The 27720-nt window shown below is 44.8% G+C and overlaps 4 protein-coding genes across 5 annotated transcripts; 3 read left to right on the top strand and 1 right to left on the bottom strand.

Moving 5' to 3' along the window:
* The first annotated feature begins 147 nt into the window (after positions 1-147).
* Positions 148-7070, top strand: LOC117567128 (tripeptidyl-peptidase 2). The gene is made up of 15 exons (XM_034246938.2): positions 148-432; positions 537-656; positions 723-1059; positions 1123-1428; positions 1488-1731; positions 1995-2549; positions 2608-2729; positions 2797-2953; positions 3013-3218; positions 3276-3439; positions 3499-3610; positions 3673-4668; positions 4736-5066; positions 5121-5870; positions 7001-7070. Exons 1-14 carry the CDS (start codon positions 379-381, stop codon positions 5491-5493), a joined length of 4077 nt encoding a protein of 1358 aa, XP_034102829.1. The 5' UTR covers positions 148-378; the 3' UTR covers positions 5494-5870; positions 7001-7070.
* Positions 6832-17741, top strand: LOC117567127 (activated Cdc42 kinase-like). 2 transcript variants are annotated; one of them, XM_052004492.1, is made up of 8 exons: positions 6832-6934; positions 7001-7070; positions 7946-8348; positions 8466-9548; positions 9607-10322; positions 10396-10621; positions 15606-17081; positions 17150-17741. In XM_052004492.1, the coding sequence occupies exons 1-8, from the start codon at positions 6847-6849 to the stop codon at positions 17339-17341; spliced, it is 4254 nt and encodes a 1417-aa protein (XP_051860452.1). In that variant the 5' UTR covers positions 6832-6846; the 3' UTR covers positions 17342-17741. The 2 variants fall into 2 exon arrangements, with proteins under 2 accessions (XP_051860452.1, XP_051860451.1); XM_052004491.1 differs by lacking the exons at positions 15606-17081; positions 17150-17741 and adding an exon at positions 11356-15308.
* A 590-nt stretch (positions 17742-18331) lies between these two features.
* On the bottom strand, positions 18332-24317 carry LOC117567126 (condensin complex subunit 3). The gene is made up of 9 exons (XM_034246933.2): positions 23701-24317; positions 23405-23581; positions 22524-23341; positions 21812-22460; positions 21235-21745; positions 20791-21170; positions 19788-20723; positions 19571-19723; positions 18332-19199 (listed from the first exon to the last, which is right to left on the bottom strand). Exons 1-9 carry the CDS (start codon positions 23911-23913, stop codon positions 18516-18518), a joined length of 4521 nt encoding a protein of 1506 aa, XP_034102824.1. The 5' UTR covers positions 23914-24317; the 3' UTR covers positions 18332-18515.
* Positions 24318-24451: 134 nt separating this feature from the next.
* On the top strand, positions 24452-27380 carry LOC117567129 (uncharacterized). The gene is made up of 4 exons (XM_034246939.2): positions 24452-25999; positions 26054-26286; positions 26344-26737; positions 26796-27380. Exons 1-4 carry the CDS (start codon positions 24536-24538, stop codon positions 27303-27305), a joined length of 2601 nt encoding a protein of 866 aa, XP_034102830.1. The 5' UTR covers positions 24452-24535; the 3' UTR covers positions 27306-27380.
* The last annotated feature ends 340 nt before the right edge of the window (positions 27381-27720 follow it).

Here is a 27720-nt window from a genome sequence, read left to right as displayed (position 1 = left end):
TTCTTGAATGTTAAAGATTGTTAATCTGAAAAACAATTGTTTTATTTGAATTTAAAATAAATTGCTTTGACGAAATAAAAAATAAAATAAAACAGTCGAAGTAGGCCTTGCCATATCGTCTAATAAAAGCAGCTGTAAAATATAAACGGTGGCAACGTCACGATTCACAAATATATATACGTATGCAACTGAGAAGAATTACCGCAAAATCATCATTCTATTAAAGGTGCAACGAGAACAGAACGAAGAACTCAATCAACATACCGATCACTTGAGAATAAGGAAATAATTCTAGGAGCACGCATTGACCAATTACCAACAACACCGAGTGCAACGCATAGTGCAGACAACAAAAGCGGCGATAAATTTGAAGAAATTATGGCGAGCGATTTGAGCGGCATTGTCGAGTCATCGTTTCCCACGGGTGCCCTGGTACATATACATATTTACATATATATAGGCTAACTACTACTGTCAAATCAGACCAACTGGGCAAAAGTAGCTCATAAAAGTATTTACTTATTTACTTTCCATAGGTACCTAAGGCTGAGACTGGTGTGCTAAATTTCTTGCAAAAATACCCGGAATACGATGGTCGAGATGTGACCATCGCCATTTTTGATTCCGGTGTCGATCCGCGAGCAACGGGACTTGAGGTGAGTTCTTAATTTAATCTTTGGATGTGGTGAAAAAGTTGTTTAATTTATTTATTTGTTCATTAGACGCTTTGCGATGGAAAAACCTTAAAGGTTATTGAACGTTTCGACTGCTCGGGTTGTGGTGATGTGGACATGAGCAAGAAGGTTACCCCCGACGAGAAGGGAAACATTAAAGGCTTGTCTGGCCGCACACTGAAGCTAAGCCCCGAGCTCATTGGACTGAATACAGATCAAGATGGTGCCGTTCGTGTGGGCATTAAATCCTTCCATGACCTGGTACCTTCCAAGATTCGCGACAATATTGTCGCCCAGGCCAAGCTCAAGAGCTGGGACAAGCCGCACAAAACGGCCACAGCTAATGCCAGTCGTAAGATCGTAGAGTTTGAGGCCCAGAATCCAGGTGAGTTGTGTAGGATTTGGTGGATTGAGAGCTCAACTAATTTCGATTCATTCTTGCTTAAAGGTGAAGCTTCTAAGCTGCTGTGGGACAAGAAGATTATCAAGGAGAACCTGGACTTCGAGCTTGAGATGCTCAACAGCTACGAGAAGCTGTACAATGATATCAAGACATCGTACGATTGCGTGCTCTTCCCGACTGAAAAGGGTTGGCTGACCATTATTGATACCACAGAGCAGGGTCAGTTGGAGGAGGCATTGCGCATTGGCGAATTTACCAACACACACGAAACAAAGAATGTCAATGATTTCCTCTCCATTTCGGTGAATGTGCATGACGATGGCAACGTTCTGGAAGTGGTGGGCATGTGCTGTAAGTTGACTAGCAATTAAAGGTATAGCAAAATAGTTACTCCCATTTTTATTTGACAGCTCCTCATGGCACGCATGTGGCATCGATTGCCAGTGGCAATCACAGCTCTCGCGACATTGATGGTGTTGCACCCAATGCCAAGATTGTGTCCATAACCATTGGCGACGGTCGCTTGGGCTCCATGGAGACGGGTTCCGCGCTGGTACGCGGCATCATGAAGGTGATGGAGCTGTGCCGCGAAGGACGACGTATCGATGTAATCAATATGAGCTACGGCGAGCATTCAAACTGGTCGAATTCGGGGTAAGCAAACAGCTAGCATTTAAGAGCTTCTATGAGTTGGGCATGTGCTACTTCTGATTTTAGGCAGATTGAAGCCATCTCAACACCTGCTCGTAAAATGTGCATTAAAAAGCGTAAAGTAATGAAGATTAGTGTTCCGAGGTAAATAGAGCGATACACTATTTACATGTATTACATACAGAAACACTCCTTTGTTGTTTTACAATCACAGACATGCTATAAATTGGTGTCACATTAATTAATTGCCATGTTTCGTATTGCAGTCGTGTTGGCGAATTGATGAACGAGATGGTCAACAAGTATGGCGTCGTCTGGGTTGCTTCAGCTGGCAACCATGGCCCCGCTCTCAGCACTGTGGGCACTCCCCCGGACATCAGTCAGCCAAGTTTGATCGGTGTGGGAGCGTATGTTTCCCCCCAGATGATGGAGGCCGAATATGCAATGCGTGAAAAGTTGCCTGGCAACGTTTACACCTGGACATCGCGCGATCCCTGCATTGATGGTGGACAGGGCGTGACTGTGTGCGCTCCTGGAGGTGCCATCACTTCGGTGCCTCAGTTTACAATGAGCAAATCGCAGCTGATGAATGGCACCAGCATGGCTGCGCCACATGTCGCAGGAGCCGTGGCATTGCTCATCTCTGGCCTCAAGCAGCAGAACATTGAGTATTCGCCATATAGTATTAAACGCGCCATCAGCGTTACGGCCACCAAGCTGGGCTATGTGGATCCCTATGCCCAGGGTCATGGACTACTGAATGTGGAGAAGGCTTTTGAACATTTGGTGGAACATCGCCAGTCCAAGGATAATATGCTGCGGTAAGCGAGACCTAGAAGTGGGAATATCTACAATACTATCAGGAATCTTTGTTTGCAGCTTTTCGGTGCGTGTGGGTCCCAACCATGAGAAGGGTATTCATCTGCGTGAGGGCGTGCAGCGCAAGTTTGCTGACTTTAACGTCAACATTGAGCCGGTGTTCTTCAATGATAAGGAAGCTGGTAAGTCATAGAAGGAAGACACTTAACTAAATTTGTCAAATTTAATATTCCTTTAAAATTTATACAGATCCAAAGGACAAGTTCAACTTTAATGTGCGTCTTAGCCTTATTCCCTCGCAGTCGTGGGTGCAATGTGGCTCCTTCCTGGACCTCAGCTATGGCACACGCTCAATTGTAGTGAGAATCGATCCAACCAGCCTGCAACCTGGTGTCCATAGTGCTGTGTAAGTTGCTGCCTTTCACTTTTAACATCGAAAACTATTTAAACTAAACTATATTTTAGTGTCAAAGCCTACGACACGGAGTGCGTACAAAAGGGACCGCTCTTTGAAATACCCGTCACTGTGGTGCAGCCGCATGTGCTGGAGAATATTGAGAATACGCCGGTCTATGAACCAGCTAGCAATAGAGCCGACAAGAGCGTCGAGTTCCAACCAAACACCATTCAAAGAGACTTTATTCTAGTGCCAGACAAGGCCACTTGGGCAGGTAAGACAGACTTGCAATCAATTAAATGAAATAGCTCTAATAATATTTTTTTTTCAGTGCTGCGCATGCGCATTACGGATCCTAATCGGGGCAACGATATTGGCAAGTTCTTCTTGCACACAAATCAACTGTTGCCGCATAAATCTTGCCGTAAACTGGAAACCATGAAGATTATTGGTGTCAACTCTGAATTTGAAGCCACAACCACATTCCCCGTTAAGGTAAGCCATCGTTATTTGTTTGTGGATAGCTCACAACTACAACACACTTCTTATTGCAGGCTAACAAGATTCTTGAGCTGTGCATTGCTAAGTATTGGTCAAATCATGGTCAGAGCCACTTGAAGTACAGTCTGGAGTTCCATGGCGTGGCCGCACACAATCCAAATGCCTGTAAATATAGCAAAGATTTAACTTTAACGATTGCTGAAAAATAATCATCTTCTTTTTATTAGATGTCATGCATGCCGGACGTGGCATTCATCAGCTGGAAATTGGTGCCTTGGTTGCTGAGGAAATTCAACCTTTGCTGCAGCTCAAAACTGCTGCAATTATTTTGCGACCCAGCGAGGCAAAGATTTCGCCATTGAGCGCCACACGCGATGTCATCCCAGAGGGCAGGCAAATCTATCAGAATCTACTGGTCTACAATCTGAATGTGAGCAAGGCAGCTGAAGTGGCGCTCTATGCGCCCATCTTTAACGATTTGCTGTACGAGTCGGAGTTTGAATCTCAAATGTGGATGCTGTTCGACGTGAACAAGTCGCTCGTGGCCACTGGTGATGCCCATTCGCATACCTTCTTTACCAAGTTAGAGAAGGGTGAATACACTGTGCGCCTGCAAATCCGTCACGAGAAGCGAGAGCTTCTGGAGAAGATTGCCGAGGCGAATCTAATTGCCGCCTACAAACTGCCTAATATGCTGTCGTTGGACTTCTACGATAGCTACAATCAATGTATTATCAGTGGCCGTAAATTTACGACGGCTAAAATACGTGAAGCTAACAAAATGCTTTACATCGCACCCATTGCTCAGGAACGCCTGACAAAGGCCAATCTGCCGACGCAGTGCGCCTGGTTGGGTGGCAATCTGGTGTTCCCCAAGGATGAAGCCGGTCGTCGCATTGCAGTGCATCAGTTCACATACGTGCTCAATCCAGCCGAAAAGAAATCCACATCCAATGGCGCTTCAAATGGTGCCAGCTCCAATAGCGCAACTCCAGCAGCAGCTGCCGCTGTTGCTGCCAACGGAGCCAAGCCGAAGTCGCAGGCTACATATCAGGCGGCGACGAACCCTGCAAACTCTGCAGCCGGCGATGGAGTCAGTGTGCAGAACGATGTGCCTGCCAATGCCGTAGGAGCACCGAGCTCACCACAAAAGGGAAAGACAAGCGCTGATGATTACGCTGAAAGTTTGCGCGACTTCCAGTGCACGCACATTGCCAAGTGCGGTAAGTTCACCCAAATAAATTCAACAAGTTCCTTAGTTAACAGAACGTTTACTTTATACCCTTCTAGAGCTGGAGAAGGCGGAGAAAATCTATCAGGAAGTCGTTGCCGCACATCCCAAGCATTTGCAAGCCCATTTGCAGCTCATTCAGAACATTGAATCGAGCGAACTAAAGTCACAACTGCCATTAACTTTCGCCGCTACCATTCAGAAGAAATGCACAGAAGGCGACGACGCTAGCATTGATAAGCAGCGGGATGAGCTGCAGAAGCAGCGTGCCGCCTTGGAGCGTATTGTAAAACTAGCAGATCTGGTTATTGGTCAAACCGATGAAGATGCGCTTTTGTCATTCTATGGACTTAAGAACGACACACGCCCAGATGCCTCAAAGATTAAAACGTAAGTGAGAAACTTTCTGATACTGATTTCCATTACTAATGATTGCAATTTTAGTAACATGGATAAGCAGAGAAACAATTTAATTGAAGCTCTCAGCAAGAAGGGCATTGCAGTCGCTAAGCTGTCGGTTCTCGATGATAATGTGAAGGATAGTGTGAGCAAGTTGAACGATGTCTACACCGAGATCATTAAGTTTGTGGATGCCAACGATAGCAAGGCTATCCAGTTCTCAATTTGGCATGCATATGCACATAGTCACTATGGACGCATGTACAAATACGTTTCGAAGTTGATTGAGGATAAGCGCACACGGGAGAACTTTGAGGAGTTGGCGGCCATTAATAATGCCTTGGGCTTTGAGCATACCAAGATTGTCATTGATCGTATGACCGTTTCCAATTTTCCCAGTACCTTCCGTCTTTTTTAAAATATTTATCAATAATTTCGAACAAATTTCACATTTATCTCTGCTTATCACTGCTTGTGTGTTGCAAGCTCAAATAATTTACTCTAAATTATGTATATGAATTCAATAATATGCTTCCAATTGAAGATCGCACAGATGTTTTCATTAAATAAACAAACAATACGTAAACTGTGTTTATGTTTGTGTACGCTCAGCTGTTCTGTTTATCGCATGCAAACTATCACTGTTAACGAAAACAGTGTGACCCACCATGATGTTATTGCTTTCGTTGGTATTTTTTCGGTGAAGTAGTATGCGGTTTTTCAGCTTTGGTCACAAGTGTTCACACTGGTGAAGATGCAGTACTCCCAAACAATGCACACGCAAAAATAAAATGGGTAAGAATGAAATAAAAACTGCAAAAATGTGTGAAAAAGTGTGCTGAAATCGTAAATGAATCCTTGCGGAGAAGTGAAAATATGAAAAGTTCAAATATGAAACGGAAATACAAGTGTTTTCTGAGCAACGAAAATTGTATCTGCTACGTAGTATTCGCTTCTGTGCTACTTGTTTCTGTGTGTGTCGCGTATGTGTGAGGGCGGCGGTGTGTTAGTGTGTGCGTGTGTATTGGCCGATCGATTTTATTTTGCAAATTCAAGGACAACTGCAAATCCTGCGGGATAGCTTTGCCGATTTAATTACAGGCGGTTATTTGAACTCAAGTGGAAATGAAAAGTGCACTCACACATTGACATGCGACACACATATGTAGTTAGTGCAACTGCAATAACAAACAAACAAAACAAGCGAGCAAGCAAGCAAGCGGATGTGGTCTGTTTCCATGGAATTTATTATCTCAATGAATGTCGAATGCGCCGCACTCGGCTGATGACTCAAATTGCCAATCCAGGGGTTTAACGGACATTATCAGGCAATCTGTGTACATACAAAATACACACACTCACACACATATGTGCGCCATGTCAGCTACTATGGGTTGTGTGTGTGTGTGTGTATACATGTGTTGCGTTGTTTCCTTTACAAAGGCAAACAAAAACACGACAATGACAAATGCTACGGGTCGGGTTGAAGAAGAAGCAGCAAAGGCAATCAGAATAATATTCAATATTGTGTTAGTGCGTATCTGTGTGCGTGTGTATGTGTGTTTGCGGTGGGAACGGGAGATAAAGATGTTGAAATAAAAGAAATGAAAATATTTTAAAGGCTGCTCGCTTCACAATGAGGGCAAGGCGCCGCTGCCAATGAATGGAAATCAAGTCAATCCATATGTGTTGGCGTTTTTTTTCTTCTCTTTTTTATTATTATTATTTCTGGTTGCGGGCGTAGGAATCTAAACCACCCACACACACACACATGCAGCCACACACACGGTCATATACTTTGGGAATATTATGGAGTGCAGCTGTTGTTGGTGTCTCTGATACGCCGCATGCATACTTAAGTTAAATATGCATTTATATACTCGTATTTATTTTTATACTTCTCTTGCTTTCTGTATCTCTTCCAGAGTGTCCACAGATTGATTTATATGAATTCCTCACCGAGTCCGAACTACAGCAGTACTACAATGCCATCAAGTAAGTGCTGTGACCCAAATTGACCAAATTATGAATACTATATGCTGATCATACTTGGTCTAAGAATAGTTCATAAAGAGTAGGAATTAACTAGTAACTAGTATTATAGCATTTTCTTAAATTATAATAATAATAATTTAATATATATATTATTTTTAAAAACTAAGTTATATGTATGTATATATGTATATGTATATATACAAGAGATAAGGCCTTCGGCTTATTATTATTATTATCAATTTATTCCATTCAGGTATTTGTCTCGTTTTCTAGTAATGCGAGTTAAGTAGATTCAACATTTCGGACAGGGCAGAAAACTAAAATTTTTAATAAATTTCGTTAACCATCTTCTGGTATGTTAATACTCCAATCTTTTACAGTTTGCACTTTTCTTACAATATTAAATACCCCCCGAAGAATTAAAGATACAAAAACCCTTATTGCACTATTGAATTTCGTAAACCATCTTGTTTAAAAATTCCAGCCGCCATAACACACAGTTTTATATATCTTATAAGTAAAATATTTAAATAAGGAGCCATCAGACTACTGTTAATAATCTTATCAGTGCAACGATAAACACTTATAAATCAGGACTAATGAGTAATTTTTATAAATACATTTGAATTGGTTTCTGGGATTTCGGTTCGAAGAGATTATAAAATTCGGAATATTTAATCAGCTGCAATGACTCAATTGGTTTCATTCATTCATATTGACATCCCCAAAAATAGCTAACGAATATATGTGTATATAAAAGTCGAGCACACTCGACCACACTAGATTTATTTGTTAACCTAATACTGAACTGAACTCATTTCTCATCCGCCCCCCCATCTTTTTACCTCTCTTTCTCCCACTCTCTTGTTGTGCAGAAACGAATTGAAAATAACGAATGCGGCGCAATTTAAATATGCAGCGGATGAGGATTTACGTTTCATTGGTCTATCGCGACCGGAAATCCGAAGACTGCGTAAATTCTATGAGAAGCACTTCCCCCACAGTTACCTCAGCAAAATCAAGCGGTTACTGCAAGCGCCCGCCACAATTGTGAAGCGCGAGGATGGCGGCATCGGTGGCGGACAATCGCCGAGCGAGAGCAGCACGGCGGCGGCAACAACGACGGCAACTAGGAATGGCGGAGCCAGTTCTCCGGGCAGCAGGGTGCCCAACAACAAGCACATCATACCGGCCGATGCGATTAGCGTCAACAAGCAGCTGGGCATTGGAGAGTTTGGTATTGTGCAGCAGGGCGTCTGGACAAATGGCAGCGAGCGGGTGAGTTTCAATTGTTTCCCCTTAAGTCTCCCGTACTTGATGGTTTCCGGTTGCATTGAATTGAGTAATTAATTCGAATTGTTTTCTTCTTTTCTGCACACACACACACACTCATAGATTCAAGTGGCCATCAAGTGCTTGTGCCGCGAACGCATGCAATCGAATCCCATGGAATTTCTCAAGGAGGCAGCCATAATGCATTCAATTGAGCACGAGAATATCGTGCGCCTCTATGGCGTGGTGCTGGCCACCGATTCTCTGATGCTCGTCACGGAGCTGGCACATCTGCGTTCCCTGCTCGAGTGCCTTAAGGATTCCGGTCTGCGCGTCAGCTTCCTCACCATACCGACGCTCTGTGAGTTCGCACTGCAGATCTGCAATGGCATGCGCTACTTGGAGCAGAAGCGACTCATTCACCGGGATTTGGCAGCGCGGAATATCCTAGTTTTCAGCAAAGACAAGGTGAAAATCTCGGACTTTGGTTTGTCGCGCGCCTTGGGCGTGGGCAAGGATTACTACAAGACCAATTTCAATGTGAATCTTAAGCTGCCCATTGCCTGGTGTGCGCCCGAGTGCATCAATTATTTGCGCTTCACCAACGCCTCCGATGTGTGGGCCTATGGCGTTTGCCTCTGGGAGATGTTCTCGTATGGCTTTCAGCCCTGGGCTGCTCTGACTGGCCTGCAGATACTGGAGGCCATCGATGCGCCCAATTATCAACGGCTGGAGCAACCCGATTGCTGTCCACGCGAGTATTACACTCTGATGATGAAGTGCTGGCAGGATGACGCTGCCAAGCGGCCAAAGTTTAGCGAGATTTACGAACAGCTGCCCGACATGAAGCCCGAGCAACTGAAGGCTGTGGTCAACTGTGTGGAACCGAAGAAGGATCATTTGTTGTATCGCCAGGGAGACATTATCAGTGTGCTCGATCGCAACACGGGCACGCCCTTCTGGAAGGGAGTGCTGAGCACCGGCAAGACGGGCTACTTCAATCCCTCGAATACGGTTGCCTTCCTCGAGGGTTTGCCCAGCTCCAATCGGGATTCGTTTAGCCGAGTGGGCGATCATCGCATTAGCAAGCGCAAGCTGCGCACAGAGATGATATCGAAGCCACAGAACGACTTTAAGCACACAGGACATGTGGGCATCGATGGCGCCACTTTTGGTGATATTGCCTTCCTCGGCAGCTCACAGAACGTAAGTTGTTTCCGAACTACATAGAGAAACATTCGTTCATTTCTATTATACTTCGCAGTATAATCACGTGCCCAAGCAGATTGTGACACCGTATAAGCCATCGGAGGACATTGAGCAGACGCCACTGCTGCTGCCACCAACTCCCACCAGCCCCGACTCACTGCAAACGGCCAGCGGTTATTTCCCCGAGGGTGCTGGCACCTCAATGAATCCCACATTTATTCCCTCCACGGAGCACACACCGAAATTGATAGCCAGCAATGGACAGAGCTCCTTTGACTTTGCTGGCTCGAATCCATTTGCCTCGCACAAACTGGATGAGGAGCAGCTCGCCTATGCGCTGCAAAACAACAACTATGGCGTCGATGGCAAGAGTCTGCACTCGACCACCGGCGAGCCAAATCATTGGCGTGCCAGTTCGCGCAATGCGACCGATGATCTGCATGAATATCACGAGATATCCGATGATGAGATCACCGGCGATAAACTGGACTTTGGCCCATCCCTTTTGGATGAAATCAATTCGATGTTTGGCTCGATCAGTGGCGCCTCTGGCAGCCAGCCAAAGTCGCCGGACTTTGATCGAGTAAATACGAAAAACGAATTCGCAGAATTGTCTGCAAAGTATGCGCATAAAGCGGGCGACACCAATGGCAACAAGCATGGCCTGCTGTCGAAAAAGAAGACAACCACGGGCACTGTGAAGCCCATTTCGGTCAAGGATGAGAAGATACTGAATCATGCCATCGAAATTGCCAATGAAATCAGTGCCAGGTGAGTCAACAGTTTGTCAGTTTATTGTGACTAAGCGTGAGAGTTTAATGTCTCTTGTTTGCTGTGCTTGTAGATCGATGATTGACCTGGCTTCGGATCACACACCAGCTGCGCACAGTCCCAAGCGCAAGTTCAGCTTTCGTTTGCCGCATTTGAGCAGCGGTGGCGGCGACAAATCGAACAACATGGTCGGAGGATCCGCTCGCAATTCTGCGTTGACGCCCACGCATGGCAGTGCATCGCCCTTCTCCAAGAAGAAGAACTTTACGGAGGAACTGCAGAGCATACCCGACATACAGGTACGTAGCGCATAGTAGATCAATTTTCATGCTTCAGCTGAGTTAAAAATATTGTTACCCAAATAGTGAAAGGGTATTATAACTTAGTGGCAATTAATGTGTGTAATAGTCTGAGTTAGGGTTTATCTTATGAAGTGATAATAATAATAATAATAATAATAATAATAATAATAATGTAAAACTGCCTGAATAGCGGAGTTCATTTATGAATGTTTGTCTGACTGTTAATCTTGATGAACTCTTAGAAATCAGATAACTTTATGTTGTAGGGTTAGACAAACTGAGCTTCTTTATTTATTAACTTTTAATTAAAGCAAGAACCTAACTTATTTGTTACCAAAGTGTTGGCTTATACATTAGATGTATATTATTAGATTGGAAAGGGAACTTGATTAGTACTTAAATACTTCTTAGTTTAAAAATAAGTTTTATAATTGCGCTCGCAATGATGAGCTTCAATGTACTTTAGGAGTAATTATAAATGGATTCCATTTGTATACCTTAAAAGTGTATGGCGTGTATTTGACAGTCGAGCACACTCGACTTTAACAATCTTAATAGTCTAATCTAGCGTTGTCTTTTGTCTTCACTCTTCCACACTCTCTCTCTCTTTTATCATTCGCGTTGTGCTTCCGTTCATTCCCCTTGCTTTATTTTTGGTTGTTTGTTTGTATTTTGTGTTGCATTTCGTTGCGATTCGTTTCTGTTTCCCCTTCACACGTCACATCAAACAGCGATTTCGCTCGTTGAGCGAAATCAAAAACACTTCCGAGCTGCGCATTCCGATCTTCGACAAGGAGAGCTCCGACTTTTTGTTTGAGAAATCACGCGAAATACTCAGTCGCCCGCTGAACCGGGAACGAAGCTCCGAGGAGCCGCCAAGCATCAATGACAACATCATGGACATTGAGAACACGCTGAAAGCGTTGAACCTCGACTTTATGCACACGTACACGGAGCTGGACAAGAGCGACTCCAATGATACGATTTTGAACGATCAACTGCCACAGCTGCTGGGCTCCCTCGATGATGGCATCAGCAGTGCCACGGGAAGCCTGAAGTCCGCTGTCTACAGCTACAGCAACGGGGTGCAGACGATGTTTGACTTCAATGCGGCCACCAGTCACCTGGACAAGCATCTGCAGTACATGCACAATCAGGCGCAGCTGCACAGCCAGCAGCTGGCCAATGCTAGCGAACAGAAGCTGCTGGAGGACAAGCGGAGCAGCACACCGGACACGGGATTCGCGTCGCGGGACACAAACATTTCGTTGTCGCGTCGCAGCAGCCAGAAGAGCAGTTACAGTCCTCAAGAGAGTTACTTTCCCATTAAGGGAGAGACATTGTATAGTGCACCGCCAGTTGTGATGAGCAGCGGCTACGAACGCTTTGGGAATGGTCACACCAAGCAGATGCTGGCCAGCGCATCGCCGGTGAAATCTTCCTGCTTGAATGCCAGCAGCAGCAGCGCTGTCTATGCGGTGGCCAGCAAGAGCTATCGCCAGCGTTCCACCTCCTTCAATGAGAGCTTCCAGCCCATATCCCCCGTGCTGTCGGATGCCAAGCAGCGTTCGTTTCGTGCTGAAGCACAGCAACAGTTGCAGCAGCAACAACAACAACAGCAATCGCAGCAGCAGCAACAACAACAGTTGCCACGACGCTCGGCCAGCTACAAACCGCGATCGATAAGAGCGCGCACTCTGCGACGCCTCAGCTACAATCCCATGACGCTCGACTCCAGCAGCTCCTCCAGCGGCGAGGAGTCACGCACCAAGCCCAGCCTCGCTCGATCCGAGTGCGATATTCGCGCTCGCGTTGCTGCCACCTCCAGCAGCTCGTTGTGTCGTCGTCGACGTGCTGGCCTCAATCGGCAGGTGCAGTCCGCATGCCAGGATGAACGCGATGCCATAATTTCGCCACGGCAGCTGTACGGCTCGAACTCGAGCATCAAGTCAGCGCCACACTACAATCTGGGTGGGAATCGACGCAGCTTCCATCGACCCGGCGCCGGCTACGAACAGTTCCACTACGATGAGCGCATCTATGACTTTGGCGGACGCGGTCCGGGCAACAATTATACGGCCCAACTGGCACAGCATGCGTTGCTGGCGCCCACAATGTCACAGAAGCTGAGCTCCGGCTCGGGTTCCTCCTCGGCGGCCTCGTCAGCGGTGGCCACCTATCGCACTGCATCCGCTGCTCTGCCGGCTCCGCAGCGTCCGATGAGCGGTGGGATTGCGTTGCATGAGTTTGACATCAGTCGCCTAACGGGCAAGAGTCCCACTTCGACCAACTTTGTGGGCAGTTCTCCCGATGAGCTCAAGCAGCAACAGCGTACGCCACAGCCGCAGCAAGTGGTAAAGCCTCAGCGGCCCACAGAGTTCCATTGGCCGGAGCAGATACATGTGTCGACAGTGAAGCAGCACGAGATGCATTGGCGACAGCTGCAACAACAGCAACAACAACAGCAGCAGCAACAACAACAACAGCAACAGTTGCCGGTGGTGATAACTGCGGGGGATTCGAGTGACAGCAGCTCGTCGACGAGCACGGAGAGCGGAGATGAGTTCCAGTTCCGACGCGAGTTCATTGCGCCACGTATTCCGCCCAGTCCGGCTCCATAACTAAGGAAAATGCTGAAATATGTTCTCAATTTACTATTCGGACATGTGCTCTCGGATTAGAATGGATCGATGTGTTATCACTCTGGGCGTGTGTGTGTGTGTGTGTGGGTTGTAGTGTGGTGTGTGGTGGTGTGTCGAAAAGTAAATTGTAGAAATATTTACAGCCTCTCTTTAAACATATTTAGCGTGTATATTTTTTATGGATTTGCATTTTTGAGAGTGTGCCTTATTTGGAAACACGGAAGACCTCTCAGAACGGATAATAATACGAGTGCGAGTAATCGTAAGCGTAACACTGTTGTTTGTTTTTTGTCGCAGTCAGTTACAGATACAGATACAATTTGCAGATACAGATACAACTAACAGTTACACAGTTACAGATCAATCGAATTGAGATTTACAATAAGCAATAATAATGCAACAAAACTAGTTCAGGGCAGCCTGGGAAACGGGAAACGGAACCCAAAATATTTAAAGCAAACAGCTCAATAAATGTTAAAGCAATATTAATTAAACACATATTTAGTAGAAGAGACTCATTGATACTCGATAACAAAAAACACTTGACTACTCTTCAAACGCAAAAGGCTTCCAGGACAGAGCAGACAGCAGAAGGGGCAGACGGAGCAGAAAGACAGGGAGGGGGGCGACTCTTGAAACCAATTTCCTATCAGATCAAATGAGATCATTATCATCGTCATTCCCATTTTCACATCTCTCTCTCTCTCATAGCATAACAGAGCTTCTGGTTGTCGGTGTCGTCAATCCAACAATCAATCAGTATAAATCAGATTAGGAATATATCAACAGTATTAAATATAAAATTGAATCTAATCGACAACTCATTGCATGTACTATAAATATGGGACAGGGTATTAACTAAAACAACAGAACACGCAACAGACAGACACACACACACACAGATACCCATTACAACGACAGTCATCGAGACAATCACACACACACGCACACAACAAAGATACACACACAAGTTGACAATCCTTTTTCATCGCCAACAACATCCCACAAACTAAAAAAGAAAACAAGATAATAGACCCTTTTTACTACATATTTTCAAAAGTAAAGGGTCTAAACAGTGAACAAAAAAAAAAATAAGAAACTAAATGAAAAGATATTGAAAATATTGTCCGAAAACTCGTACATATGCAAATGTGTATTATGTGCCATATCCTTACGCTTGCATTTTTACTATATATAAACCAAAACATATTTATATATTAGACTATATAGTATATATATAAATGATAATACTGAGCATGAACCCGTCGGAAGAGTCGAAAATTAGTTATATACATAAATACTATTCCGTTACGGACGGGAGATGTTTGCATTGGAAAATATTCTCGAATTACTTGATAGAAATCTAAGTGAAACGTACTTTCATCTTCTCAAAAAAAAAAAAAAAGTAAAAATACGATTATAAACCGAGAGTTAATCCCCATGTTGATTGACTACACAATGCGCCACTTGAGCGTGTCTACACCTTTTTTTATAGAGCTCCAATGAGAAATATATATATATACATACATATATGGATATATGGAAATATTCTTAATAAAAAGATTTGTCGCATTCTATGCATTTATTGATAAAGATAAAGATAATGATAATGATAACCAAAGTGAAGAAAACAAATATGAAATTACTTATATACAAAGTTTATATACATACAACATATAATATAATATTACTTATAATTACAAAGTTCATACAATTCATATCTATTTCATATAGCATTACTTACAAGATTACACTACAAATTGATATATTGATATTCTAAAATATGCGTTCGAAGCGTTTCACAACCAAAAACAAAACAAAACAAAACTACAACTAAAACCAAAACTAAACTAAAACTTTTTCCAAGTAATTATATATACATATATACAAAAGTTTGCATTCTAAGAACCAAACGATAAACAAACAAAAAATAACAAAAATATAAAAAGCAAGAAAAAAAAGAAAACAAAACAAACCAATTGGTAATCAAAAACGTTGTGTATATTTAAAGGGATTTAATAAAGCAAAAGAAAAACCCCAAATTGTCTTAAATGTAGCTTAGATTAATCAATCATCGATGTACTCTATTTTGGTTAATTTCTCCACATTATTTTTAGCTTTTTATTAAATTTATTTTAAATTATCTTGATTTTAAATAGTAACATTTTATCGACTGTTATTTTTATTAACAGTCCTCTGTTACTTAACATAGCTCTGCTATTTACCTTGATTCCTTCTGTTCATCACTCATTTCCTTACATATTACTCTTATTATTTGTATTTATTTGAACATTTGCTTTATCCTTGCTCTTCATTTCATTCCCTTTCATTCCGCACAGTCGCTAATTGGCGAGGAGGGACGTGAGGCCTACAACAGTCTGATCGAGCGCAAAGGCATGCTGGACATCGGACCCAGTCCGGCAGCAACTCTGCTGCGCCACATGGACACGGATGAATTTGAGCTGATGAATGCCAAGACGCTGCCACGCCGACTGGGCAGTCAACTGAGTCATCCGGCCAACACTGCCCTCGAACCTCTGGCAGCCATCAACAACGTCCCAGACTCGACACGATCCACGTCGCAACCTCCGCCAGCGCGACCCATGACGCTGCCCACCCGTGGAGCAGCACAGCGAGTGCGTCGGGCTGAGCAGGCGAACATGGATCAGCGACATGGAGCGGATGAGAATCGTAACTCAATGGGCGGCAACGATTCGTGCGAGAGTCCCAGTTACATGACGCTGGGCACCTACAAGTTTCCCGAACCGCAGGAGGCGAATCCCTTACCGCTGCCGTCGCGCGAAGGCAAGAAGCAGGTGAAGACCAGCACCAAACGGCATGTGCGCAAATATCCACTGATTATACCGGCCAACGGTGTGCAGCGCACTCTCAACAAGCTGGCGGACTTCGATGAGGATTCATCGAGCAGGAACTCAATCGGGGCAGCAGCCACAACACGTGAGATGAACCAGCCTGCGCGATCCATTGAAGTGGTGGCCGCTGTGCGTACCAATAGCGTGCGTCGGCGTTCCGATGTGCGGGAATATGAGAACATGCCAGCCATGGCTGGAGAGGCATCGACGCACACCTATCAGAATCTGGACAAGCTGACGCCAGCCGATGCCGCCGGATTGACGGACAGCGCATCGCTGCAGTTTGAGAGCATACTGGAGTCCGATCTGAGCAAAGATGGAGTGCTGCAGTCGCCGGATGTGACCGATGGATTCCTCAACTTTTCCATACAGAAGGAGCACTACAACAAAAGCAAGGAAGTGGTCTTTGAACCAACTCAAATCTCGGGATTGTACGTGAACGACGATGAGCTGCGCAACTTGGACAAGCCGCTGGCCAGCAGCAGTAGTTCGACCACGTTGGATTCGGTGGCAGTGCCTCAGGAGATGGCACCGACGGCGGCAACGGCTGTGGCAGCAGCTGCCGTGGCAGCGGAGGCAGCTGCAATGCCGCAAGATGCGCCTCAGGAGAGCGGCAGTTTGCGACGCTTTGGCTGCGCTGACAACGAGCTGGCCGGGAATGCGCTCTTCAAGAAGGTGCGCGCCTCAGTCAATCAAGCGATGAATCACACTGCCATCAATGGCAACGATACAAAAGCGACTACATCGAATTCCACCACGAGTGCGCCACAGAAGCAGCAAACGGAAGCCGAGTATTTTGCGGCGACAGCAGCGCGTTTGGCCGATTCGAATTCGGTGAGCTGCGAGGATCTGCTGGAGTTCTCGGACAAGAAGCCGCGGGGCTGCGAACGTGGCGTTGATTCGGACGAGGTGCGCATCATGGTCAAAGTGCTGGGCAAGGATGTGAGTTGAGCAAGCGAAATGCGCGTTTTCTTTATTTGCAATCAGTAACATTCAATTATATTTCACAGAGCACGCCCACACGTTGCCTGGGCGCACTGGAGTTCATCAATTGGGATGTGCATAAGTCCATTAAGCTGATCAAACTGCAGAATCTACTCGCGGAGTCGGATCTTAGTCTGGCTGCAGCCTACGAGGCGCTGCAGCAACAGGAATGGGATTTGCACACCACAGCTGTCAAGCTGAAGGGCGTCAAACTCTAAACTTTGATGCAAAGGGAAATTAACTTAAAACCATGTGCCTGTTCAAAACAAACCTCCATGGCCTTATCGTCTATTCGCAACTACTACACATAATTGTATCTAAAGCATTTTCAGTCTGTCTATTCTCTAATTGTAGCCACTAAGGATTTCCTCCTCTTGAACTCAACTCAATCACTGCTCAAAAGAAAGTTTCTAATATTATTTCATACGCCTATCCACGATGTATGAATGAATCTCAGCATGTACTTATCCGATAATGTAACGTTTCTAGTTCTTAATTAATTGTATACTATATATATTTATACACGTATGTCTCCTATCCCATACATATATATCGCCAGTTTCGCAGGATCACCTCCACACCATTTACAAAATAAATAAATTCTTTAAAATCTGAGAATTCTGTGTTTTTGTTATGCAACTATTGTTATTGTAATGGGAAAAGATGAAATTATATTAAATATATAATTTATCCCCTTGTATGATGCTAATATAAAAGAAAAGTATTATTTTAGTGAGTATGAAAGCTACCTGATACTCATGTTTAATGAAAGCAAAACAGTGCGGTATTATCTCAAAATATACTGAATCAATATGTTACAAATAAACCAATGTCTATATTTGATATAATGATATAGTACTACATTCAAAATATTCCAGAAAGTACTAAATTATATCGGATTGTAAGCTGAAGCCCATAAAACCCTAATAAGTAGGTGTTTTTCCTATATAAAATAACATATATATACTTGATAGGGTCGGAAACGCCTTCTGTCTGTTACATACATACAGTTCTCGGGACACAAAGTTATAATACGGGTAATTCCCCCGGATAATTCCCTATGGGCAATTGGTGATAAAATTATTGAAAGTCAATCAGTAATGGGAATCTTTTCCGAAATTCATTAGAAATTTCTCTAATTTAGACGGCAATCCAATTCTAGTCTCATTCTTATAAAAACCCCATTTTGTTATAATATTCGTTCTGCTGTCATTTTAAATAATTATATTTCAACAAGACTACGTTTTATACATAAAATTTACAAGCATTGGAACGCGTACAATGTTATTGAAGACATAACACAAATTATAAACTTTAAAATTAAACTAATTATTGTGTAGGGTGTTTTAGCTGAGAATGAGAATATGGGCAAGGGAAGGGGAAGGAACTAGGCTACTTGCGTTGATTGCGAGTAGACACAAAGGAGGTGGATGCCGCCTCAGCTTGGGCTGCACGGGTTTTTCGGGACTCTCGCGAACTCGTTGCCGATTTGCTCGCACTTCGCGTGGTTCTCGCGGTACTCGTGGTGCTTATGTTGAGAGTGTGTGTTGAGCGATCGATGGATCCTGTGCGCCTGGGACGTCCCACTTCCTTGCGCACTCGCTTGGGCGTGGGCATCTTGGCATTGGTCTCGGTCAGACTCAGCTCGAGAGACATGCGTTTGCGGGTCATGCACATGGCTTCGATGCGCATTTTGCGTGCCGAATTCCGCGTAGTTATCCGTGATGCCGGAGTGCTGGCCAAGGGCTGCGATGTGGATGTGGATAGCCTTTTCGGCTGCGGCGTTTTGTGTGCAAGGTTCTTCGTTGGCATCGTGTTCTCTTTTACAGATGAGGTTGTGCTGCCCGTTGGACTACTCGTGTTCTTTTCACTATTCACAGTGACCACTACGCTGCTGCTCTTCCGCACGGGCGTCTTTGCATCCAAGCGCTGTTGCTTGCGCAGTGGCGAGATGCGCTGCGAGGATGTGCCCGAGTCGGAGGATTGGGACGCTGATGCTTGCACTGATTTGCGCAGCACACGTTTGCGCCCATTTCGCAATGGAGTCTGAATCTCAAGGTGTAGAACTTTGCGCTTCTGCAACACGAAGAAAAGATGAAAACAAAAAGAATAGAAATTAAAATGTGTAAACAAGAAAATATCTAGTTAAACTACACATGTTAGTATCTTATTTCCACATAAAGAAAACAGCGTTTTGTTTTTCAGTGATTCATTTCAATTTTAAAACATCCAGTTCGGTTAACTTTCATTTTTTTGGCTTAAAATTCTTATTAATTATTTAAACTTAATTTGAAGTCATTCATTCAAGTGCAACTATATCTTAGTCTAAAGGGTTTCTTCTCGTTTCATTGAAGGGGGAAGATCTACTGGTCTCTGCTACAGATAGTGTGTGCTCCTGCTTAGGGCTGCAAGCGCATGCGGATGCGCGACGATGTGCGTGTACTCACTTTACTGCTGGGCGTGGGCGAGGGGCGAGCAACAGCTGCCCTTCGGTTGCGCAGCGAGCGCATGCGCAGACTGCTTCGATCATTGTGCGTGGTTGGTGACGAACTAGAAACGACAACCGTCGGTGAATCCTCAATCACTTCCGAATCGTTGTGCTAAAAAAAGAGTTGGGCCATGGTAAAGCATAAATCTAATACAATTTAATGTAGACAAACTTACAGATTTGTTGGATACTGGAGTTGTGGGCACAACTTCAACAATTGTGGCTGCTTTTGTTTCACTTGCGGATTCACTTCTAGTTTCATTTGTGGAATCACTTGCAGTTTGATTTGTGGATTTATTTGCTGTTTCATTTGGAGATTCACATGCGCTTTTATTTGTAGATGTATTTGCATTTTCATTTGTAGATTCACGTGCGCTTTTATTCGTGGATTTGTTATTAGTTTCAATAGCGGATTGACTTGAGTTTTCATTTATGGATTTGTTTGTAGTTTGTTTTAAGGATTCACTTGCTGTTTCATTTTCGAATTCAACTGACGTCACATTGATTGTTTCATCTCTGCTTTCATTTACGTTTGGCTCTGTCGGCTCAGGCGTAAGTAGACGCTTCTCCGGTGTTTGTGAGGCCCGTGCCATAGCCAACTGCAAGCGTTCACCTGTTTTGCGACGACGCAGATTTTTTCTACTTATTTCACTGGCTTTATTCTTCTGCTGTTCCGCTGCTTCCGACTCATGCGACGGCGATTGCGAACCACATATGCTGTCTCCATCCGAATGGCTTATCGAATTGTGCAACGAACGACGCAGGAAGCGTAAGCCAACTTCATTCTGTTTACCAAAGGTGGTCAGCACCGGTTCAGCGGTCTCTGTTGGAACTGGCGTAGTCGGCGCTGTGCGTGTTGCTGCGGCTGGAGCTGGTGATGCCGGCCCTGAGGCGACTTCGCCGGGCTCTTCAATTATGGTTGGCACAATTGTTTTACGCGCTGGAGCTGGGCACTCCGATGTGGAAGCTGTGGTTGCCGCAATGCTTTCACAATCTTCGCCATCGTTCTCGCTTTCATGGCCTTCTGGGTTACGCGCAGGCGGTTGTAAGCAGCCGTTCAACATATCCTTAAAGTCAGTAATATTGCGTACCAATCGTGGTTCCAGTTCACTCTGCAAATAATGAAGCCGAAATTAATACAAAACAAGTTCATCTGAATGAATGGCAGGCTTTACTCACATTAAGCAGATTCTCGGAAAGTTCGAGCATTTCATCTTTCATTTCTGTTTCATTGAGAACGTTCAGCTTTAGGGTGATGAGATCCTTGGCCAGCAGACGACACATTTCCTTGCGTTCCGTGTAATAGTTTTTTATATAATGCAGAAAACTGAGCGCCATCCGATTGTGTATATTGCTGTCCGGCGTGCTCTTCTCCTGGGCCGTTAGATCAATGAAGAACTTGGTCACATGACCAGGCACTACATCGTGCAGCGGTGAATCGTAGCTGCTGTTCATGATGGACCACACAATGGGCAGCAGACATGGCTGCAGTATTCTCTGCAGTTTTAAGTCCACAATCTTCTCAAAGAACATGGCCAGCACTTGGCTAACAATTGGTTCTAGATACAAAGAATAATCATGTCAGTACATCAGTTCATTCCACATTTGTAGAGTTCAACTCACCCGTTAATGGATTAAAATAACGCTTGAGCAGCTTCTCCACAATATCGCTGCGATTGTCCAGCTGGCCGCGCAACACCAAACGACAAAGGCCACGCACAATGGCCACCAGAATGCCTTTGTCCACGACCTTCTCGACAAAGAAACCCATCATGCCGATAATGTCAGTGTTTTGATCGCTGTTCTGACTTTGACTGCGATCCTCTTCGCCTTCGTAAAAGTCCTGCATGGTGTACAGCAAGCGACGCTTTGATTTGGGCGCCTGTCCCTGGTTCGTGGCTGTTTGATTCATGTCAATGAAATAATCCACACCGTAGTGATCCATCAGCTCGAATAAACACTGTGCTGCCGTCTCGCAGAGCCGCAAATTGTTGTCCTTGTAGAACTGTTCGACGACTACATCGAAGACCTCCTTGGTGTACGACTCGTACAATATGCTGAATGTGGTGCCACACTTGATGGCCCACTCAAAGATGTTCATTTCCGAGGATGCCAAGTGGCGACACACGAAATCCTGTAATACAACAAATACGAGATTATCGATCGATTCCATTGGCGATCATTGAATTGATGCACTTACCTTGTAAAGCTTGCAGATTGTGGGATTAAGAGAGTTCACCTGCTTGGAGGCCACCATGTAAAATGAGATGTGCAGACCTTTAAGCACACGCTCCTGCTTGGACAGCTTGGGTCGCGCCGGCAGCCCCACCACATTGTGCTTCTCCAGCAGCGGTTGCACTAGATCGGTGTATTCGTCGGTGGCAGCAATCTTCTCATCGTTAACAGCCTGCGCCCTGATGTACTCCTTCTGGCGCACAAAGTTTTCCTCCATCTCCTCCAACTCAAGAATGCGCACTTTTAGCGATTGGAGCTTCATGACCAGAGAAGTGTCAACGCCGCTCATTAGTTTATCGATTAAACTACGATCGTGCACCAAGTCGTTTTGCTTGGCATTCAGTTCGCATATCTCGTAGATAATATTAATGAAGAACTGCATGCGTGCGCTCACGTCGCTCTCCAGCAGCTCCATGCAGCGCACCAGCCCAGCGATAATCTTGTGATCGAGCAGACATTCCTTCAGAAGATGTGTGATTAGCTCCTTCATATTGCCACGCCCGATCTCGTCGCCCAGATCGTAAGTCTGCAGCATTTCCACCAACGAAAGCAGCATGCACTGGAACTCGATCTGTGCGAATTTGTCCATCTCGGGCTTCTGAAACTGGCAGAATCTGCAAGCGAAATAAACTTGTAAATATCTTGACAATCATTTCGATTTCTTCCACTCCACTTACTTCTTTATATAGTCACAGAAAACAGTCAGCTCGGGCAGAATCAGCTCGAACTCATCGGCATTGCTTTGCTGAAAGTAGTCGCTGAGGCATTGCCAGTAGAGCAACAGCTCCACGGTCAGCGTCTCGTGCGGCACACAGCGATGCAGCTCGCAATCCTCGGATAATGGCAGCTGCTCGAGCAGCATCTGATTGTCGTGTCGCTCGAAGATAACCATCAGCATTTGGCGAACGACGCGTCGAAAGCGCAGTATTTCCTCCTCATTCGAGTCGAGCTTGAGGGCAGCTATCAGTTGAATAAAGTTCTGCTGGTACGATTCAATCCATGCCTTCAGCATATATTTGATGACATTCTTGCGCACCGACTCCGAGCTATCGTTAAGACCACGCTCGACGAGCGTCAGACGCTGCGACACTTTGTACGAGCGCACCGGATAGTTGCACATGTTGATGTAGGTGTGGCGTCGCACCCTCTCGTCCACATCCCACAGACGCTGCAGAATGTGTGGCACTGTAATGTAGTTTCGACCCATGCACGTGATGATGCACTGCCGCACACTGGACGCTGGATCGGCACTCAAGTGGTAGCGATAGGCAATCAGCACTTCATCGTTGGGATTGTCGGGGATCTGTAAACGTTGCATGGCCAAAACGGCTTCCTTACGCACACTAGACGACATGTCTTTCAGCCGATCGAGCATATAGTGTAGTATCTGATCGCATTGTGTGTCGTCGAGTGCGGCATTTGGTCCCAGATGTTTCAGTATCTGATTCACAAAGAAACAGATGCGATATCGAATGTGCGGACTATTTGAAATTGTCTGAGAAGAGACAGGAAGAGAATTAAGACACGAGTGGACTGAGAAAGTACAGTAGAGACTCACCGTTAGCAGCCAGGAGAATGTTTCGGCTAGTATGGGATGTGTTTTCTCCGATTCGAAGCTAGTTACGAACGTGGCACAGAATGCCAGCGCTGTGTTGCCATAATCATTGTTCTCGTCCGCCTCTAGTACTGTTTTCAACATCTTAATGAATGTGAGCATGAATGCATCGTGATCCAACTGCGAATAAGAATGCAAATAACTAACGTTTGCGACATACACATCACACATCAACCCAATACTCAACACACTATACACTACACGCAACAAACAAACAAGCAACTACAGTGTTTACTGACCTTGGAGTACAGTTGCTGCATCTCTTTGGTGTAACGCTTGTGGAAGGTCTCGTTGAGTTGCGCATTCGATAGAATTGTGTACATCGCTGTTTGGCCCGCTGTCCGCCCGTGGTTGCTTGGCGCCACTGCAATTGTATCGGAGGGCGGCTCCTCCACATTTTCCTTTTGATTTGCTTTTTTGTTGCGCTTTTTAGCTACCTTTGGCTTGGACATTCTTGTGTTGTTTTATGTTTGTTTTTTGGTGACCCGCGAAATTCACTTTATTGTCGATTTTTTATTGCCGTTTATTGATTTAAACTTTACTTATTAGATCGAATTCTATGGATTATTATTGGACAAAAAAAAATTCACTTAATTTAGTAAATTGCACGCATCACGGTTTTTTTTATTGAGATGCCAGCGAACAAACACAAGCGTCGCGTTCTTATGCCTTCCGTTTTCCACCCTATTCGCTTGCCGTTAATATGATTTCTTAGCTGGTGCTGCCAACTCGTTGGAAATGATGCCAGTACAACAAATGCAGTGCTGTAGTTGAATCCCACGGTCATTTAGGAGATATTTATATTATAACAATTATTCGCAATTTTTTGATATTAGTGAAACTATCTATTATCACAATCGTTGATATTTTATTATAAAAAAATTAAATATTACAAAAATTAAACAGGGAATTACAGCAAAATCAGTCAGCTGTCATACGTATGTAATGCAGTCTGACAGAGGCTGCCAGTTACGTAACTATCTTAGCCAGTTTTTATTTAAACTAATTCGAAACGATTCTAATCAGTACATTGCTGTTTTACGTCACCTTAGTAACAAACAAATACTTTACACAATGGCTGCAGCGACAAAACGCATTTATGAAGCACGCGCCAAGTATCCAGATCGCACAAAATTGCAAGAAAACGCCTTTGGAGGTATAACGATTACGATAAGCAAATTGGAAACCGCTTTATTGTTGCTTAATTCTAAGGAGGACCTAGTGCTGCAGTCTGTACTCAATAATATTGCCGAATTTGCTCGCAAATGGGATGAAAATGTGCTTGAGCTGAAGGAGAATCGCGTATTGGAGCTATTGCTGGACAAAGAGTTTTTCATTGATTCAACCAATGTAATAATACGACGATTCGCGTTGTTTGTGATCACAGCCATTCTGGATAACACAGAACTGGGTGAATACGAAACGGAGAAGACAGCTCAATTGCTCGATGTGAGCTATCGCTATTATCTGAAGGACAATGATGACTTTTGTGTCGAGTATCTCACGTACATCATCAACTTGTGCCTTCGCGATCCTCAGGTGGCACAGAATATTCTCGAAAATATTGACTTTCTGGAAAAGTTCAAGAACATCTTTGTGAACTCGGATAATCCCGATACTGTTTACAATTCCATTGAGGCTTTGCACAAGATTCTCCAAGTACAGAGTGCCGAGGAGATGCTGACATTTACCACACTTCCCGGCTTTCCAGTGGATCGCATCATCTGTGAGCTGACAAATGAATTTCTGGAGATTCGTCTGGCCGCGTTGAAGGTGCTGAAGACTCTCCTCGCAGACACCAGTGAGGAGAGCATCTTCGAGCCACTGCATCGCTGTCTCTTTGTTCTGCAGCAGCTGGTCAAGGCCTTCTGCAGCAATCCCCAATCGCCCGATGCTCTGGGTATCATCGAGGTGTTGGCAACGGCGCTGCGCTCTGAAAAGATGACCAATCTGTTCTTTAAGCAGAATCTCTTCGAGCAGATGGTGGAGCAGATGAAAATAGACATTGAAATGCTGCGGCCCGAAGTCATTTGCACCATTATCTCCATCTACGCCGAGGCTGCCAAATATCAGTCGTATCTGGGACGGATGCATAATGCCAACATAACCCAGATGTTTATTGATTGCCTGATGAAGAGCAAACCTGAACCGGCTCCCTTTGTCATCATGGGGATCAATCGCATGATTGAGTATCCCGATGCACTGCGCCTGGTTGTCGCCGAGTACGAGAAGGGTGCGCTGACCCATCTGGTTAATCTGATTCGTTCGCCTCAGATCTCGATCAAAACACGGGAACAGGCCGCTGAACTTGTTGGACATTTGTTAACAAGCGCCTTCAAGATTACGGGAGAGCAGCTGATGCTCATGGACATTGGCGTCGGACTGGCGAATACCATACAACAGGGATTGCCACAGTTGTCCATTGACCTGATACTCTCGATCCTCGCGATCATCGAGGGATTGGCCAGTAACGATGAATATCGCAAGACGCTGGGCGAATGCATTGCGCTCTCTGAGAAGATTGCTCAGTTGCTTATGGTAAGTTTTAGATTGAATGATGTTTGATTTATGATTGATGACGATTGCTTGTAGCGCTCCTATGCCCACTCGATACTCGTGCACAACATCTTCCGCTGCCTGTGCACCATCATTGACGAAGAGCCCGTTCGAGCCACACTGCTTAACAACTTCATTGTGTCCTCGATCAAGCGCGCGCTCAAATCTCTGTCCAATCTAGTGAAGACCGCCGTGACCAACTTTATACTGCAGACGACACGCTTCAATGAGTTTGTGGATGCCTACATAGATCGCGGCATACTAGAGACGTAAGTGGCTCTGCGAGGATTAACACTGATTTATAAGTAAGATCTCCAATCTTGCAGGCTAATGATGTTCCAGAAGCATGCCTTCTGCGTGTCCACCTGGGGTCCGGCTATCGAGAGCATCTTATCCAAATGCCCCACCATGAAGTTCTCAATACGCAATTGCTTGACCTTCACAGATATTACGGCTGGCAAGGACTTCTATGTGTCAAAACGCAAGTTCGAAGACTTTCGACAGTTCCAGCACCTGTTGCGTACCGACTGCTCGCCGCTGGAGGCTGTGCTGGTGGTCAACTTTGATCGTCCCTTTGCGGATACGAACGATGTTATTCGCGTTCCGGAGCATTGCCTGCATGGCGCCGATGTCGGTGGCGATCAGACTTGGCACTACTGCAAGCGACCTGGTGATGCCAAGCTGCCCGAGTATTTGGAGGCTCTGAATCAGACGTTGGCGGTAAGTCTGTCGGAGTATATTCTGCTTAAATTTCATTTAAATTTTTAACTTGGTTTAGTTGCATGGACTGGTGGAGAATCCAGATCGCATTCGACGCAGCATTGACTTTGAGAACGTCGCCAAGCGATGCAAGATCGTTGCAGATGCCGTCAACGGCGTCATGTCCGAGAACATCAAGATACTCGATCTGAACACCACCGAGGAATGCTCTCGCCACACGGTGCGTTGTCATTTGGCCGAGCTGCGTCACATTTACCACACCAATTTCATTCCACTCGGCGTGGTGCGCAGTGGTTGCCAGTTTGAGCGCGCCATACTCTTCAAGTGCTTCGCAGATCAAATTGGTTTGCCCTGCACCCTGCAGCGCAGTGTCGACGGTCGCATGTTGTACAACGAGGTGCCACTGCCTCTCGAGCTGGAGCAGGATATTCATTGCGATAAGAAGACACTGAAGTTCATGCCCTGGCGCATGCTGCGTCCCACGCACATTGTCGATCTCATGTACAACATTGGCGAACTCTATCCCATGCAGAGTCGCCAGGCGTTGCAGTACCTGCGTCTCTATTGAATATCCTTCGGGATTTCTGTTTATATGTTTATCCAAATTTATCGGTTTATTGCAAAATAATGCTGACACAGCAAAGCATTTGGTTAGTGTCTTTGTCTTTTTGAAGAAAGGTAAGTAAATGGGTTTGTTTTGCTGTTAGTTTTCTGGTAGTGTCCTGATATGAAATTGGGAAATGCTATGCATGCAATCTATCTGCAACTCTAGCAAACAAAATTGGAATGTTAGTTATCAACAACAAGAATTACATAGTTAGGAATATTGAGAATAGGCGGGGATCTTCAAAATGATAACTCCGACTTATGTACATACATGTGTATATATACGATCGAAAACAATAGCAATAGAGATAACAAAAACGGAAAAACGGCGACTGTTAATGATTTTTGCTTTTCGTAGCTGTTTGATTTTTACATAT

The sequence above is a fragment of the Drosophila albomicans genome, chromosome 3, assembly GCF_009650485.2.
Source record: "Drosophila albomicans strain 15112-1751.03 chromosome 3, ASM965048v2, whole genome shotgun sequence".
In the NCBI taxonomy this organism is placed as follows: domain Eukaryota; kingdom Metazoa; phylum Arthropoda; class Insecta; order Diptera; family Drosophilidae; genus Drosophila; species Drosophila albomicans.
This window is presented reverse-complemented; position numbering and strand designations above follow the sequence as displayed.